Source organism: Myotis yumanensis, unplaced genomic scaffold (genome assembly GCF_028538775.1).
Source record: "Myotis yumanensis isolate MYYU_CA2020_CCGP unplaced genomic scaffold, mMyoYum1.0.hap1 SCAF_9, whole genome shotgun sequence".
Classification (NCBI taxonomy): domain Eukaryota; kingdom Metazoa; phylum Chordata; class Mammalia; order Chiroptera; family Vespertilionidae; genus Myotis; species Myotis yumanensis.
The window spans coordinates 22,570,715-22,588,181 of NW_027223760.1; the positions used below are offsets into that span (position 1 = coordinate 22,570,715).

Here is a 17,467-nt window from a genome sequence, read left to right on the forward strand (position 1 = left end):
TTGGCTGCTCCCTATGGTTGTTTCTATGTATTAGGTAGATCTGCTATGTTCTTGGATTTAGTAGAGTGGCCTTGTGTAGTAGATGTCCTGTAGGGCCCCATGGCTCTGCTTTCCCAGTCACCTGAGCTGGGCAATCCAGGTGCCTCCCAGTGTGAGCTGTGCAGGTGCTGACCCTATGAAACAGGACTTGCTTCAGTGGGGCTTTGGTGTGTCCACCCCTGGAGTGTGTCACCTGTGGAGATGGTAGGGTTGTAATCCAGCATGGTTGAAGTTGACCACTAGATGCACTGCTGGTTCTGGAGCCTACTGGGAGGTGCAAAGTCAACCACTGCCTGTGCCCTCTACATGGTACCACCCACCATGAGCTACAAAGCAATCTGCAGATGGCTGCTACTTGTGTTAAGCCTGGAGGTGCCCAGGAGAGGCCAAGCTATGAACCAAGGCAGGCTGCCACTAATGCCGGGCCTGGGGCCACTTACTGAGAGGTATGGGGTGTGCTGAAGCCAGATGCTGCTTGTTTGAGAGATTTTAGGAAAGTCTGAGGCATGAGGCAAGAGAGACCAGTTGTATGGAAAAGCCACTGGAAATGGCTTGGATGAGCATGCAAGTAGGGAGGGGCAGGATCTTAGGGAATCACCAGGGTGTGCCAAAAAGTGTGAGCCAGGTTGATGAAGATTCAGATATGGTGTTGCCCCTGCCAGCTTTGTGGTGCAGAGAGCTCATCAAAGCAACAATGGCCTCTGCCAAAACTTGTGTGTGGGAGAAAGCTGCCCCTCCAGCTCTTGCCCTGATTCCAGGCAAGTTAGTTTCTCCCTGAATGTCCCAGGTTCCCTTCAAGCTGCTGCCCAGTGCTGGAGCTCAGAGGAAATGAGTTTGAGTAAAAGGGCCCTTTAATAGGAACTGCCTGGGACCAGCAAGCCTCTGTGTCACTTAGCCACAATCCCTGCTGGTTTTTACAAGCTAGAAATTGTGCAGACTTCTCTTTCTGATACTGGAACCCTTGGCTGTGGAACCTGGTGTGGGGCTGGGACCCATCACTCCTTAGGGAAACCTCCACAGCCAAGATATCCCTCCCAATTTTAAACTGCCACACATGAGAATGGGACCAGCTGGTTCTATAACTTCACTCCAACTCTCCACCCCTCCTACCAGTCTTGATGTGCTTCTTCTTTAATTCCCTAGTTGTAGGACTTGCATTCAGCTAGATTTCAGATGGTTGTGAATGATGGTTGTTTGGTATTTTAGCTGTAATTTTGATGTGGTTGTGAGAGGTGGAGAGTCCAGTATTTACCTATGCAATCATCTTGACCAGCCCAAAAATGTTTTAACTGATTTTTAAGAAACTGATTTTGAGAGAGAAAGAGAGAGAGAGAGAGAGAAAGAGAGAAATATATCAACTTGTTGTTCCACTTATATATGGATTCATTGGTTGTCTCTTATATGTGCCCTGCCTAGGAATTGAACCGGCATCCTTGGTGTATCAGAAAGATGCTCCAACCAAGATACACAGGCAGGGCAAATGTTGTTTTTTGTTTTGTTTTTTTAAATATTTTATTGATTTTTTACGGAGAGGAAGGGAGAGGGCTAGGGAGTTAGAAACATCGATCAGCTGCCTCCTGCACACCCCCTACTGGGGATGTGCTCGCAACCAAGGTACATGCCCTTGACCAGCATCGAACCTGGGACCCTTGAGTCCATAGGCCGACGCTCTATCCACTGAGCCAAACCGGTTAGGGCCAGGGCAAATGTTTTAAGTTTCATCCAAATCTAGATATCCTCATGAGATTATATCAAACAAATAAACATTATCTTTCATATAACAGAAAAGGGGTTGAGAATTAACAGGACTATTGTGACCTCTCTAAGAGGGACCCTATATCCTACTTTTCCCATCAAGGATCCAAAATAGAGCTATTTACTCAACTTGGGAGTTTTTTGTCACTTCTTACACTATTAAAAGAAGAAAAAACTACTTAAATGAAGTTGATGTTTTTTTTAATCTAGCAAACTTAAAAGAGGTAGGGTGTCTTACACCAAATTTTGGAATGAAGGAGACTCTTTAAGTCCTTTTAATCCTTTTCTCATTCCCATCCATAATCTGGAGACAAACTTTGGATGTTAAAATTTTTGGAGGTGCGCTTAAGATTTGGTGGGGTTTTTTTTTTTTTTAGCTGTAAAACTCTAAAGAATAACTATAGAGAAATAGGGGGCTTAGTAGAAAGATAGTAGGCTTTCTTTTTAACTGATTCATTGAGGTACATATACCAACCAGTCAGCTCAGCTAACCAGGAAAAAAATAGAAAAGGATTCAAAAGAAGCCCAAATATAATTAATTAAAAAAAAATCCAATACAGAGGCAACCCCCACATCAGATCAACTAAAAATAAGACTATAATTTCTCATTAATATAAAGCTTCGTGGGAAACAATAGAATATAAATAATATGCAACATAAAACTTGGAGAATAATGGCATTAGCATAGTATAAACACTACCTCATACTGAGGATGTCCTGCACAGATAAGAAGCAGTTCTAGAGTTCGCAGGTCCCCAAGACCTTGGCCTGGAGTACAAACAATTTTTTCAAGAAAAGTTTCACATAGTTCAGTAAAAATCCGACAGTAATTCAGAACTCTGTAGATGAAAAAGGAATGAGAACACCAAGTCAGAAATCTCGCTATTTTATGTACATATTCACCAACAGTTATTCAAATAAAGAAAAGGATCCTCAGCACAAATGATTATTTGCTATGCTGTACTTCAATCTCCATAACATCCACTATTCTTACATCATATACTTTTATACATATAAGCAAATGATTCATAAGTCAGTTCAAATTCTCAAATACTAAACCTGAATAAAATTCCCATCAAATCACACTTGATACTTCAAAGTTCATCCCTAATTTTTAGAGCCTTGCCCCTTTTAAGCATAAAAAATTACGACTTTCCATGATTACAACTTTTCCTTCTGCATCCAATTTGCCACTCCAGGTCAGATGAAAATAGAAGAGCATCTTTAGGATGCAGAGTGTGTATTTACAGTCACAAAGAATAGATAAATTATATAAAAAACACCAGCCTGTGTGTGAACCCAGGACTACTGTCTTAAATACTCACTTGTCTAAATCTTCGCGTGCCACAGCCATATGATAGGCAGTCTCCAATGTCAGGACTCCTTGAAACAGTTGCATGGCTAATGGCAAGTTAGTCTCCACATTCTCAATGGCATAGAGAGCTGAGCACACACAGTCTGAAGCAGCTTCATGTAGGTTGGATGAGGTCTTATCCTGTTGCTGGGAAACAGCAGGAATAGGGCAGAAGCATGATCATTAAGCTATAATCCAATTAATATGTAAACAATTATAGCCTGTTTCTGAAAAATGTAATTTACATGGCTAAAGCCTGGTAGCCATGGCCTTCAATGAGACAATACTCATCAATTTTCTCAATGCTATTTTTGATTATTTCCATATATGCCAAGCAAATCAGCCTTTCTGTACCTCAATCATGATCACCTGACTTCTAAAACCCATGTTTTCCATATCAGTCCCTCTGACTGGAATGCCATGTGTGTTTCCTGTCCTATTTCAGTCTCTGGAAATTTTTTCCATCCTTTTTCTGATATTCAAGTACTATCTAAAATAAAAGGATCCAGATGGAGAAACCAAGATGGCAGCATAGGTAAACACCTGAAATTGCTGCCTCGCACAACCACTTCAAAACTACAACTAAAGACAAAACAGACATCACCCAGAACCACAGGAAGGCTGACTGAGTGGAAATTCTACAACTAGAAGGAAAGAGAAAAGCACACTGAGACTCAGGAGGTGAGTAAGTAAAGTGCAGAGGTATGGAGGCGCGTGCGAGGAAAGGGCTGGCAACAGAGGACACGGTTGTCTTTTTCAATCGGGAGGGAGGCACAAGCTCCCGACGGCCCTGGCTCCAGTTCCGGGCAAGTCTCTGGGGACCCAAACTCATACGGGGAGAAACTGGACTGTCTGGCAGCGGACGGAACTCGAAGGCGGCTTTCTCTCAGAGGTGCTTGCAGCGATTACCAGGACACTGAGATGAGGGACCTCTTAGGGCAAGACTGAGGATCAGCCATAGCTGTTTGCTCCACCCTGTTGATTTCCTGAGACCCTGCCCCACCCAAGCTGTGAGCAGAGGCTTTTGCATATGAATGGGCTGGCCCTTTGAGATCTAAAATTACCTAACAAACTGTAGCTGGGTCAGAGAGAACCAGAACATCCAAAAGAAGGCTCAAGGCCCCACAGCAGCTTGCATTGCTTCACAGCTGGGCCTCATCTGGGCACCTCCAAACCCCAAACAAGGAAGAGGAATCTGCAGATCTCTCCGTAGCTCCTGCTGGGTAGCCTCAGGCAGAGGCTAAATTAGCACCTCCTTAGAGATCCAAGAGCCTGTGTACCTACTGGTCAGAGTGGGACCATCCAGATTACAACTCCTCAGATCCATAAAAGACACACTCAGGGGGCAGACTCAGTGAGCACCAAAGCCCCACTGAAGCAAGTCTTGCCCCAGAAGGGTGTCTTCAGCACAGAAGTTCTCCCACTGTAGACACAGCTGATTCTCACAGACAATTGGCCTGGAGGTCAATTCCTCCCAGTGATACCAACAACAATCAAGGCTTAACTACAACAAGACTGTGCACACAGCCCACAAAGGGGTGCACCAAGAGTGTCCACCTCAGGTAATTGGGGAGGCTGAGCCACTGGGCCATATAGTACACCTAGCACACAAAGCCACTCTATCAACACAGGAAAGCAGCCAAAATGCAGAGACAAAGAAACAGATCACAAATGACAGAAATGGAGGAGAGCAAACTACTGGATATAGAGTTCAAAACCACGGTTATAAGGTTTTTCAAGAATTTTCTAGAAACCGCCAATAAATTTAGTGAGACCCTTGAGGATATGAAAAGGACCAACTAGAAATTAAGCATACACTGACTGAAATAAAGAATAATATACAGAGATCCAACAGCAGACAAGAGGATCCCAAGAATCAAGTCAAAGATTTGAAATATGAAGAAGCAAAAAATACCCAACCAGAAAAGCAAAAAGAATCCAAAAATATCAAGATAGTGTAATGAGCCTCTGGGACAACTTCAAGCGTATCAACATCCGAATTATAGGGATGCCAGAAGAAGAGAGAGAGGGCAAGATATTGAAAACCTATTTGTAGAAATAATGACAGAAAACTTCCCCTACCTGGTGAAAGAAATAGACTTACAAGCCCAGGAAGCATAGAGAACCCCAAACAAAAGGAATCCAAAGAGGACCACACCAAGACACATCATAATTAAAATGACAAGGGCAAAAGACAAAGAGAGAATCTTAAAAGCAGCAAGAGAAAGACAGTCAATTACCTACAAGGGAGTACCCATAGGACTGTCAGTTGATTTCTCAACAGAAACTATGCAGGCAAGAAGGGAGTGGCAAGAAATATTCAAAGTGATGAATAGCAAGAACCTACAACCAAGATTACTTTATCCAGCAAAGCTATCATTCAGAATTGAAGGTTAGATAAAGAGCTTCACTGATAAGAAAAAGCTACAAGAGTTCGTCACCACCAAACCAGTATTACATGAAATGCTGAAAGGTATTCTTTAAGAAGAGGAAGAAGAAGAAAAAAGGTAAAGATAAAAATTATGAACAACAATTACATATCTATCAACAAGTGAATCTAAAAATCAAGTGAATGAAAAATCTGATGAACAGAGTAAACTGGTGAATATTATAGAATCAGGGGCATAGAAAGGGAGTGGACTGACAATTCTCGGGGGGGAAAGGGTGTGGGGGGTGGGGGAAGAGACTGGACAAAAATCGTACACCTAAAAAAAAAAAAAAAAAAAAAAAAAAATCGTACACCTATGGATGAGGACAGTGGGGGCGGGTAAGGGCACAGGGTGGGGTGGGAACTGGGTGGAGGGGAGTTATGGGGGGAAAAAAGAGGAACAACTGTAATAATCTGAACAATAAAGATTTATTTAAAAAAAAAAAAAGATAAAAGGATCCAACAAGTATCACAGACCCATACATAACATCAATATGGTATTTCAGAATATCAAGGTTAAAGAGAGGTTCTTAAAACTTTTGGGGAAGAGAGAAGAAGGTAACTTAGAAAGGCGCAAAAACCAGTTATCCAGATTGATCATGAGCAACGTTGAAGCAAAAATCAGTTAACCAGCTTCATCATTAACAATGATGTTTGCCAGTATACAAGAGCCCTTGAAAATTTTGAAGGAAAAGAATTATTTAACTCGCCCAGCCAGGGTAACTTAGTGGTGAGTATTAACCATGAACCAAGAGGTCACCAGTTCAATTCCCAGTCAGGGCACATGCCCTGGTTTCAGGCTTGATCCCCGGTAAGAGGTGTGCAGTAGGCAGCTGATTAACATGTACCAGAACACAACCATTAAGCACAGAGCTTCCATACTAATATATCTTCATGGAAGAAAAGCATTGGGAAAAAGGAGACAAAGTCACTCCCATCTGCAAAGACCTATTCAATATTTATGCTTGAGATATCGCTGTTTCTTTTTCTTCCAATCACTTTTCAGAAATATGAAAACACTGTTATGTCTCAGAAGGTTAGTTACTGTGGCTATGTGGCAGAAATACTTTCATAAACAAAGCCATTACTTACCAAAACCTCAAAAAGGAGTGCTAGTAACTTATTGTTAGCCATGAAGTTACTGTCCAAAACGCCTAGGTTAAACCAACTCCCCAAACAGCGAAAGACCTTCATAAGCATTTTCTCATCTGTTCCTGCTTTTTCTACACAGGTCATCTGAAAATAAGAAGGAAAAAAAAGTCAATCTTTATACTTAGGACAATCACCTCATAGATGTAATAATGGAAAGGATGAAAATAGTAAAAGCTAACAGAAGTGCTTTATAAGTACTTTGTTCTCAACACTTTTAATTCATTTAATCCCCACTAAAACTCTACAGGTGGTATTATTATCTCACTTGGGAAGCTGAGATACAAAGAGATTATACACATGCCAAAAGATAGATATGTCTCAGAAATAACTGTTTCTTAGATCCCATTTCTGCATTAATGTAATCTTATCAGTAGAACTGTCTTTACAGTAATACTCATCTATGGTTGATTTTATAAAACAGAAATAAGCTAATCATAAAACTACTGTATATTCCCACATGAAAAGCTGATGTTTCAGCTTTAGCACTTAATATTCAAGTGGCAGTACTATAAATGTGATAGTTTATAAAAGATTTTTTAAAAGTTAGGCTAAAACTCATTATTGTTTCTCTTTGCAAACTGTTTTTATGATGTATAATTTTCCAAAGTGAGGTGTAATTTAACTTTTTCTGGATAGAAAGTGTTTAAATTACAACTGTGGAGTTATAGGAATTCTGATAATGATAGTAAGATGAAATAACCAAAACATAAAGTAGAAGGCCCTGTTTCAACAACTGACATGAATTTGTAGTAGAAAAACATATAACTTCATTTTGGCAATGTTTCTTATAAGGGCTTTCCCCATCATTTAAGGGTCCAGATGAAGTAGAAGTTGTAGAAAGAGGCAGCTGTAGAATTTGATCTTCCAAGTACACCATGAACCTTTATTGAACTTAATCATAATACTGTCAAACTGTCATGATCTCACTAAAGAATTTCTATTTGCTGTCAGTTAAAAGTAAAATCCTGAGTACATTTTTATTCTTGCTACTGGATGCATTGTCTGTTTTCTTTGTAAATGCAATACAATAAACAATTTAATAACCTAAAAAAAAAAGTGTTTAAATATAACATTTACATCGCTAAGTGGTTTGGCTCAGTGGATAGAGCATAGGAGTGTGGACTGAAGAGTCCTGGGTTCGATTCCGGTCAAGGAATGTACCTTGGTTGCAGGTTCAATCCTTGTGCAAGAAGCAACCAACTGATGCGTCTCTCTCACATCGATGTTTCTCTCTCTGTCTCTCCCCCTCCCTTCCAGTCTCTCTAAAAAATCAATGGAAAAATATCCTTGGGTGAGGATTAACAAACAAACAACAACAATAATAATAATAACAACAACAACAACATTTACAGGCAATGGGTTAGAAACATCATAATTGCCATGAAGTTTGGGAGGCATGGGGGATATGGAATCCCATATGACCTAAATGCTGGCACTTACACTTCTAGGTAGCCATGCTCCCCCTATGTCTGCAGTACCAGGCAATAATGATTCTATACTTATTAATCAGAAACTGTACTGAACTGAACTGAAGGAAGAAAAAAAGAAATGATTCAAGTAAATTCATGGCAACCACACACACACACACACACACACACACACTACTCTTTTTGAAGCTGTTTATGTAAATGCATTACACAACTGCTTGGCCTTTATGCTTCCTAAATGACACCTCAATTTTACGAAGGTATAATGTTTACAAATGGAAGGACTTGATTGTACATTCTAATTACTGACTCAAAGTTGAGGGTAATATTTTGGAAAAATCCTACATCTAAAGCTAGTTGCTTTGGAGAAGAAATTCTGCTATTTAAATCAAGCACACATCATAAAACTTTGGAACTGAGTTACTACCTTCAGTTCCTCTTTGAGAACTATATTTTTAAAACTCCACCTCTTAGAGTTAGGCCTCAAAGTTGAAAATAAATACCAAGCTCACCAGTAAAAATATAGCAGAAGCAAAGAAGAACTGATCTTAGATTAACAAAATGTAGAATAAATGAAGAGAGAAAAATATATTGGAGGCCAGGCTCAGTTAAGCTATAAAAGTAAGAAGAATATTAAAAACTTTTAAAAGTTCAATACAGTATTGAAAAATGGGTCCATTTGATGAGTTCAGACCACGCTGGAGCTCCACCTTACCACCTTCGTGGGGCAGACTCATCAGGCACCAGAGCCCCACTAAAGCAAGTCCTGCTCCATGGGAGTGGACCCTGAACACCAGCTCCTTGGCTGTAGTCAGGACCAGTACTCGGCAGCCAGTTGGCCTGGGGGTAAATCCCTCCCACTGATGTGACAAAAGTAATCAAGGCTCAACTACAATAGGAGGATGCACACAGCCCACATAGGAGCACACCTGGATTGCCCAGCTTGAGTGGCTGGAGAGGTTGTGCCATCTACCACATAAGGCCACTTTACCAAGACTGGGAGACGTAGCAGCTCTACCTAATACAGAGAAACAAACATAAGGAGGCATCCAAAATGAGGAGACAAAGAAACATATCACAAAAGAAAGAATAGAACGAAAGAACTAAATAAAACAGAGACAAGCAATTTACCAAATGCAGACTTCAAAACACTGGTTATAAGGAGTCTCAATGAACTTAGGGGAAGAGTAGATGAACTTTGTGAGAATTTCAACAAAGAGATAGGAAACATGAAAATAGAGATAAAAAACATTTTTAAAAAGTCAGAAATGAAAAATACAATAACTGAAATGAAGAATACACTATAAGGCCCGGCCGATGTGGTTCAGTAGCTGAGCAATGACCCGTGAACCAGGAGGTCAAGGTTTGATTCCCAGTAAGGGCAAGTGCCCGGGGTTGCAGGCACGATCCCTGACTGGAAATTGAAACATGACCTCCTGGTTTTTAGGTTGAAAGTTCAACCACTGAGCCATGCTGATTGGGCTATCAACAATTACTTTAAATGCAAATCAATTAAATCAAGAGACACATGGTAAATGAATGTGTAACAAAACAAGACTCTTAGTATGCTATTTATAAGAGACTCAATTCAGATTGAAAGTAAAGAGATAGAAAAATATACTTCATTAAAATGGAAACAACAACAACAAAAATGGGTAGCAATACTTATACCACACAAAATAGACTTTAAAACAAAGGCTATAACAAGAGACAATGGCCCTAGCCGGTTTGGCTCAGTGGATAGTGTCGGCCTGTGGGACTGAAAAGTCCTGGGTTTGATTCCAGGCAAGGGCACATGCCTAGGTTGTGGGCTCAATCCCCAGTAGGGGGCGTGCAGGAGGTAGCCAATCAATGATTCTCTCTCATCATTGATGTTTCTATCTCTCTCTCCTTCTCTCTTCCTCTCTGAAATCAATAAAAACATACTTTTAAAAAACCACCTTCATAGATTAAAAAAAAAAAAAAAAGACAATGACAGACCCAGCAATTCCACTTCTGGGTATTTATCTGAACAAACCCAAAGCACTAAATAAGAAAGACATACATCCACCATATGTTCATTGCAGCATTATTTATGATAGCCAAGATATGGAAGAAATCTAAGTGTCCATCAATAGATAAATGGATAAAGAGGTGATGCATATATACAACAAAATATGACTCAGCCATAAAAAAAAATGCAATCTTGCCATCTACAAGAACATGGATGGACCTAGAGGGTATTTTGCTGAGTGAAATAAGTCAGAGAAAAACAAATGCCATATGATTTCACTTATATGTGAAATCTAAAAAACAAATAAATAAGCAGACCAGAAATAGACTCATAGATACAGAGAACATTTCGATAATGCTAGATGGGAGGGGGCTTGGGTAAAGGAATTAAGTTGTGAAAAAGGTAAAGGAATTAAGATGTACAAACTGGGCCCTAGGTGGTTTGGCTCAGTGGATAGAGTGTCGGCCTGTGGACCAAAGGGTCCCAGATTCGATTCCAGTCAAAGGCACATACCTCGTTTGTAGGCTCCTCCTCAGCCTGGGCCCTGGTTGGGGCGTGTGTAGGAGGCAACCAATCGATGTGTTTCTCTCATATCTATGTTTCTCTGTCTTTCCCTCTCTCTTCCACTCTCCCTAAAAATCAATGGGAAAATATCCTTGGGTGAGGATTAACAACAAAAAAAGATGTACAAGTTGGTAGTTACAGAATAGTCATGGAGATGAAAAGTACAGCATAAGGAGTGCAGTCAATAATATTGTAATAACTATGTATGATGTCAGATGGGTACTAGATTTATCAGGGTGATCACTTTGAAAGTTATATAAATTTCTAATCACTGGGTTGTACACCTGAAACTAATATAATTTTGTATATATTAACTGCAATTAAAAAATAAAAAATTCTTTTAGAAGAAGAATGGGTCCATTTGAGTAGACTGAAAAAATAAAATACTAGTAGGAAAATGAAATGGCACGGAACCATTAAAGAGAATTTGAGGGAAACTGAATGAAAAGGTTTTAAGAGACCTTTGGTACCTGGAATTATAGCCAAATATCTGTTTTTCTTGGCAATTTTGTACGAATTTCATCCTCTGGATTCTGTAACATGACAAGCTACATGACAGAATTATAGACCTTATTAGGTATTACTGGGATATATTTTTCAGATTCCATTACAACAAATCAATCTATCACCTGTGTCAATTATGAGAAAGTACTATCTAAGTAAAACACTTTCTCATGTTTGGCACAGGTGATAGATTGATTTGTTGTGCCTTGAGAGCCCAAGTGGCTGCTGCACTTGACCATTTGTGGCAATAATGATGGCTATAAGCACACAGCAGTGTTGACTAGATTCTCTTTTGACTTCACTTGAGCACTTAGAAAAAGAAAATGACAAGCTTAAGTCCATTAAGCTCAAGTTACAGTCTGAGAACCAGTTTCTCTGACATCTCTAAAGGAAGCTATTTAGTTATAGGCTGGTATTGCTGAAACTCATACACAAAATTTAATTTTGTGGCGAATTACAAACAACAGTTGAATTTACAATCCCACCAAGTTTCCCATGTGAAAGTTAGGAAAATGATTGATAAAGAATGGGATTCAGAAGCGTGGAACATAGATATCTGGTTGGACCCGAATGAAACTGATCATCTTGAAACCCCAGGTCACTCTGATTCTCACCTTACCAGTGGAAGAAGCCTGCCTTCACATTTCTTCCTCAGACTGATAGCCCTGCAATAACAGATATCATGACAGGGGATGCCCACTCTCTTAAAGATCTACCACAACCATCCCCTGTGTCACCCATAACTAGAGCCATATCTCAGCATGTTCCAGGGGGGCAGGTACACACAGGAGAAAATAACATACATATCAAGAGAATTCTAAAACTTTGCTAATATGTACCTGAAGAAACCCAAAGAACATATGTGGGAGTAAGCTCTAAGGGTGTTAGACCAAGGGAAGCTGGAATATAACACTAGAGATTCTAGATTTAATGAATATATGGAGTGTCTGGGAAACACAAATAGGAAAATCATAGTGCATATATCTAAGATTTGGGGGCAAATCTATGCCCTCTTCTGCAGGTAACTATTTTCCCTTTAAGAAGCAATGAGCCTTGGTAGAGACTGAACATGTAATGATGGGACATCATGTGATCATGTAGCCTGAGCGGAGTACTGTCTGAACTATCTAGCCGTAAGGTTGGGCATGAGCAGCAGCAACCTGTCATCAAATGGAAATGGTATATAAGAGACTAAGTTCAGAAAGATCTGGAAGGTACAAGCTGCATGAGCAGGCAGCTCAGATTCCCTCAAACACCAGCTTTTCTTGCATTGGTTCATTCCCCTCAATCCATGCCTATGGCTTTCTGGAGTGTTCCTCACAACCAGATACCTAAAGAAGAAAACTCAAACCTGTATTATAAATGGGTCTGTACAATATGCTTAAACCACCTGAAGATGGGCAGCTGCAGCATTACAGGCCCACTCAGGGGCCTTAGTGAAGGACAGTGGCTGCAAGAAACCCTCCTAGTGGACAGAACTTCAAGCAGTGTATTTGGTTGTTCACCATGTCTGGATTGAGAGACTACTAGACATATGAATCTACACTTATTCATGAACAGTTATCAATGGATTAAATGAATAATCAGGGATTTGGAAGAAACAGGATTAAAAGTTCAGTGACAAGGAAGTCTGAGGCCAAGGTATATGAATGGAATATGAATGGGCAGACTGTGGAAGTATTTCTGTTCTAGGTGAACACCTACCAAGGGTATCCACTAGAAAGGATTCTCTCAATGACAGACAAACAAAATGATGTAAGCCTCTTTCCCCAGTCACCCAGTAGTTGCTCAGTGGGCTCACAAAATGGCCACAGTATTGGGGATGAAGGCTACACATGGGATTAATATAGATTTCCAGTTACCAAGGCTTAAATGGTTAACACTACTGATGAGTGTCAAATCTGCCAACAGTGAAGACCAACACTGAGTTCCTAATCTGGTACCATTCCCTGTGGAAACTAGGTTGACTGATTACAATGGACTTCTATTATAGAGGAAGCAGAGCTTTGTGTTCACAGGAAGAGACGCATATTCTGTATATGAATTTACCTTCCCTGCTTGCAATGCTTCTATCAGCACTATCATTCATGGACTAACACAGTGATGGCGAACCTATGACACGCGTGTCAGAGGTGACACATGAACTCATTTTTTTGGTTGATTTTTCTTTGTTAAATGGCATTTCAATATATAAAATAAATATCAAAAAGATAAGTCTTTGTTTTACTATGGTTGCAAATATCAAAAAATTTCTATATGTGACACAGCACCAGAGTTAAGTTAGGGTTTTTCAAAATGCTGACACGCCGAGCTCAAAAGGTTCGCCATCACTGGACTAAAAGAATGCCATAGCCAAGTATCATGGCATCATATCTAATCAAGGACCTCATATCAGAATAAAGATAGTACAGTAATGGGCAACTCTGAAAGATAAGACTACCACTTGAACAATTTGGGCTCCTTATACAACCAAACCAAGAAGAAAAAAGGGGTTAAACTATAGGCTGAAGTGACTGATCCTAGTTAACACACCGAGGACGGATCATGAGAATTCTCGCTTCATATTACACAGTGTTTTACAAAGTATCATTCTTTAAAAAGATTAGCTTGTAAGAACATGTAATAACTTCAAAATGCAATGGGTATTTAATTTTTTTAAAATATATTTTATTGATTTTTTTTACAGAGGAAGGGAGAGGGAGAGAGAGTCAGAAACATCGATGAGAGAGAAACATTGATCAGCTGCCTCCTGCACACTCCCCGCTGGGGATGTGCCCGCAACCAAGGCACATGCCCCAGACCGGAATCGAACCTGGGACCCTTGAGTCCTCAGGCCGACGCGACGCTCCATCCACCGAGCCAAACCGGCCAGGGCTGGGTATTTAATTTTAAAGCGTGCCTTTAACATTTATGTAAAATGTTTTTTGTACTTGTTCAATAGAAACTTATCTGATCACTGGGTAAAGCTAGCAATAAAACTACTGGTCCGCAATGTTGGGTTCCTTCTATATAATGGAACCATGGAGTTCTCGATCTGGAACCCAGAGGAATCTCTAGGAACTCTCTTAGTACTTCCACACTCAAAAGTAAATGTTAATGGAAAACTACAGGTGCAACCGCCAAGAAAAGGCAGGATGATTGAGAGCTCACTCTTTGAGAATGAAGGTTTGAGTCACTTCACAGAGTAAAGAAACGCAACTAGCTGGGTTGGTGTCTTTAGTTCATTCAGGCTGCTATAACAGAATACCAAAGAATGGGTGGCTTATAAACAACAGAAATTTATTTCTCACAGATCTAGAGACTGGAAATTTCAAGATAAAGATTCAGATCTGTTGTCTGGTGAGGACCTGCTTCCTGGTTTATAAACAACTAGAGGCCTAGTGCACAACATTCGTGTGGGGGGGGGGGGGGCGGTGGGGAGACCCTCAGCCTGGCCAGCACCCTCTCGCTCCCCTAAGCCGGCAGGTGGACATCCCCCGAGGGGTCCTTAGTGCTGCCACGGAGGAGAGGCGGGAGAAGCTTTTGCTAGCTGTGAGCCTGGCTTCTGGCTGAGCGGTCTGCCCCCTGGTGGTCAGTGCGTGTCATAGTGATGGGTTGTTCCACCGGTTGTTCCACTATTTGGTCGATTTGCATATTAGGCTTTTATTATATAAGATTGTCTGTTTGGTGTGTCTTCATAAGGCATAAGGAGGAAGTGAGCTTTCTGGGGTCTCTAATCCCATTCATGAGGGCTTTACCCTCATGACCTAATCACCTCCCAAAGGCCTCACATCCAAATACCATCACAGTAGGGATTGGTTTTCAATATATGAATTTTGGGGGTAGGGTGGGGGGGTGGTACACACAAATATCCAGTCTATAGCGGCATGGATGAGATAAAATTAGCTGTGAAATAAGAAAGCCATACATATTAATTACAGCCTTGTGACCAATATATAAATGAGGACTATAGCAAGATTGCATATTTTCTATTTGCTTGTTATACCATTGTATAGGAATTTAAATGTATGTAGACGAATGCATATGGAAGATGAATTAGTCAAATGAGAAGACAGATGCTGGTTATAGATTTAGTGCTACTCAGCACCAAATTCACCCTTTTAGACTACTTTGTACAAATGGATCTGGGCCCTTTCAATATTTCTTTTCCTGTGCTAGCTAGCAGTAACTTTTTGTTAGGACACTGGAGAGAAACTGCAACAGGAAAGGGGTTCAGCTTCCTAGTTTCTGGTATGATTACTTGGTAGACTTCTGCAGAATGTGCAGCTCCTCCTGTCCCAGGCTCCTAGCTACTCTGGTGCCTGGCTCTTGCAGTGCACTGGCCAGAAGTTTCCTTATTTCTCCCACCCCCACCCTCCCAATGGTTTTATAGCAAAGTGCTTTAGGCTCCTAAGAAAAGTCCTCAGTGAATGTTGTTGATGGGTTCTTGTAACTACAGTGGAACAATGTATGACAAAAAAACGCAACAATTTACCATTGGCTAATTGATATAAACAAAAGTTAAGTTCCTAAGGCACCTCAACAATTTTATAGTAAAATGACGTTGAACAAAACAACATTATTCAAGGACCTGCAACACAACTTATCTAGCACTAGATTCAGTGCACTCATTTTCCCCAGTGTCTGCAGTGCACGGTGCCAGCAGCTTCACCCGGTATTCCCACACCCAGCTGATTTTGTGGCAGAGTGTCTCTGGTGAGACACCTTCCCTGGACAACTTTTTTGGGCTTCTTGGAAAGCAGATCTCCAGCAAGTTCAAGAGGACAGATTTTTGGCAGCATACAGCACAATGACTTCTCTACCATGGCTATGCCCTCTCCAACAGGGTCTGGATCTCAGCCTTGAAAGGGGGATGAACTCTTCCTTTCTTAGAAACTCTATCCCATAACTCAGTCTTGGGGTTAATGACCACTCCTTGTAAGTTTTCCCCCCCTTTATTTGTTTTATTGTAACTGTTTATGTTTTTTAGAACTCCCCTTACTTCTTACTAGACAATCCCTCATTACTGTAACCTCCTGTTAGAAAGAATCATTCTTTACATAAATATTCTCACCTAGTGCTTGCTTCGGCAGCGCATATACTATAATTGGAACAATACAGAGAAGATTAGTATGGTCCCTGCGCAAGGATGACACACAAATTCGTGAAGCGTTCCATATTTTTTCTGCACTTATAGAAAATCTAGACTTTTGCCTGAGTTGTTTAATAATAAAATATTACATTTTTTCCCCAAGGGGGTGGGGGGAATTCTCACCTATCACTATGTAGTTTCTTTCTCCTGATTGGACTGGGGCTGATACTAAAAGAAACCAACAATTCTAGAACTGGCACAAGGAGGTAACAAGATAAATATGTTCATCTTTTTTTTAAATTCTCACCCAATGATATTTTTCCATTGATTTTAGAGAGAGTGGAAGAGAGAGGGAAAGACAGAGAGAAATATCGATGTGAGAGAAACACATGGATTGGTTGCTTCCTGCACAAGCCCCGACCAGATACATGCCCTTGACCAGAATCGAACAAAGAACCCTTTGGCCCGCAGACCGACACTCTATCCACTGAGGCAAACCAGCTAGGGCTGTCCATCTTTTTATATTAGGAAGCAAAAAGGTGCTCAGGTAGCCAAAATTATGACATTTTAAGCATCAAAAGAATGATTTTAGTGGAAACCCTGAATCAATGAAAATCCATGAGTCCATAATAGTCCACAAAAAGATAGCCAGAAAAAATAAAACAGTAACATTTGAGGCAGCTTTAAAACAAATCCTTATTTTAAAAACAAGAAATTAAAAAAGAATTAAGACATCTTGACTTTCTAATAGAAACTCAGGAGATTGCCAACTAATATGTAGTAGAATTAATTATCCTATCTAATAATAGACAAACATGGTAATTGACTGCACCTTCGCTACGCCTCCCATGGGCTAATCAGCGAGATATGCAAATTAACCGCCAACAAAGATGGCAGCGCGAAGCTGCGGAGTGAAGACTGAAGGCGGCTCCGGCCAGAGCGAAGGCCTGGGTCCTGGGTGCCGGAGGAAAACCGGTGCCGGCAACCAGGGGAAGGAAAGGCCTATTGCACAAATCTTTTCGTGCAACAGGCCTCTAATACAATTAATAAAATACTATTTGGCAAGCCACAATTAAAGTGGCAACAATTATAAACTAGAGTTTAAAACATTAGGCAAAAAATTGACATGGAATAGACACTTGTAAAATGATAAACTACCATCAAACAAATTGCATTATAT

At 40.5% G+C, this 17,467-nt stretch overlaps 1 protein-coding gene and 1 non-coding gene across 2 annotated transcripts in view; one reads left to right on the top strand and one right to left on the bottom strand.

Annotated features, from left to right (window-relative positions):
• Positions 1-17,467, bottom strand: part of TNPO3 (transportin 3) — a 100,067-nt gene that overhangs the window by 45,447 nt on the left and 37,153 nt on the right. Inside the window, exons 5-7 of the mRNA XM_070423870.1 lie at positions 6,669-6,812; positions 3,120-3,295; positions 2,495-2,633 (exon numbers count right to left, since the gene is read on the bottom strand). Of these exons, the coding sequence (XP_070279971.1) occupies positions 2,495-2,633; positions 3,120-3,295; positions 6,669-6,812 (459 nt within the window). The remainder of the gene's footprint in view (positions 1-2,494; positions 2,634-3,119; positions 3,296-6,668; positions 6,813-17,467) is intronic.
• LOC139017172 (U6 spliceosomal RNA) lies at positions 16,273-16,379 on the top strand. Its single transcript, XR_011472823.1, has one exon. It is a non-coding gene; the product is annotated as a U6 spliceosomal RNA (small nuclear RNA).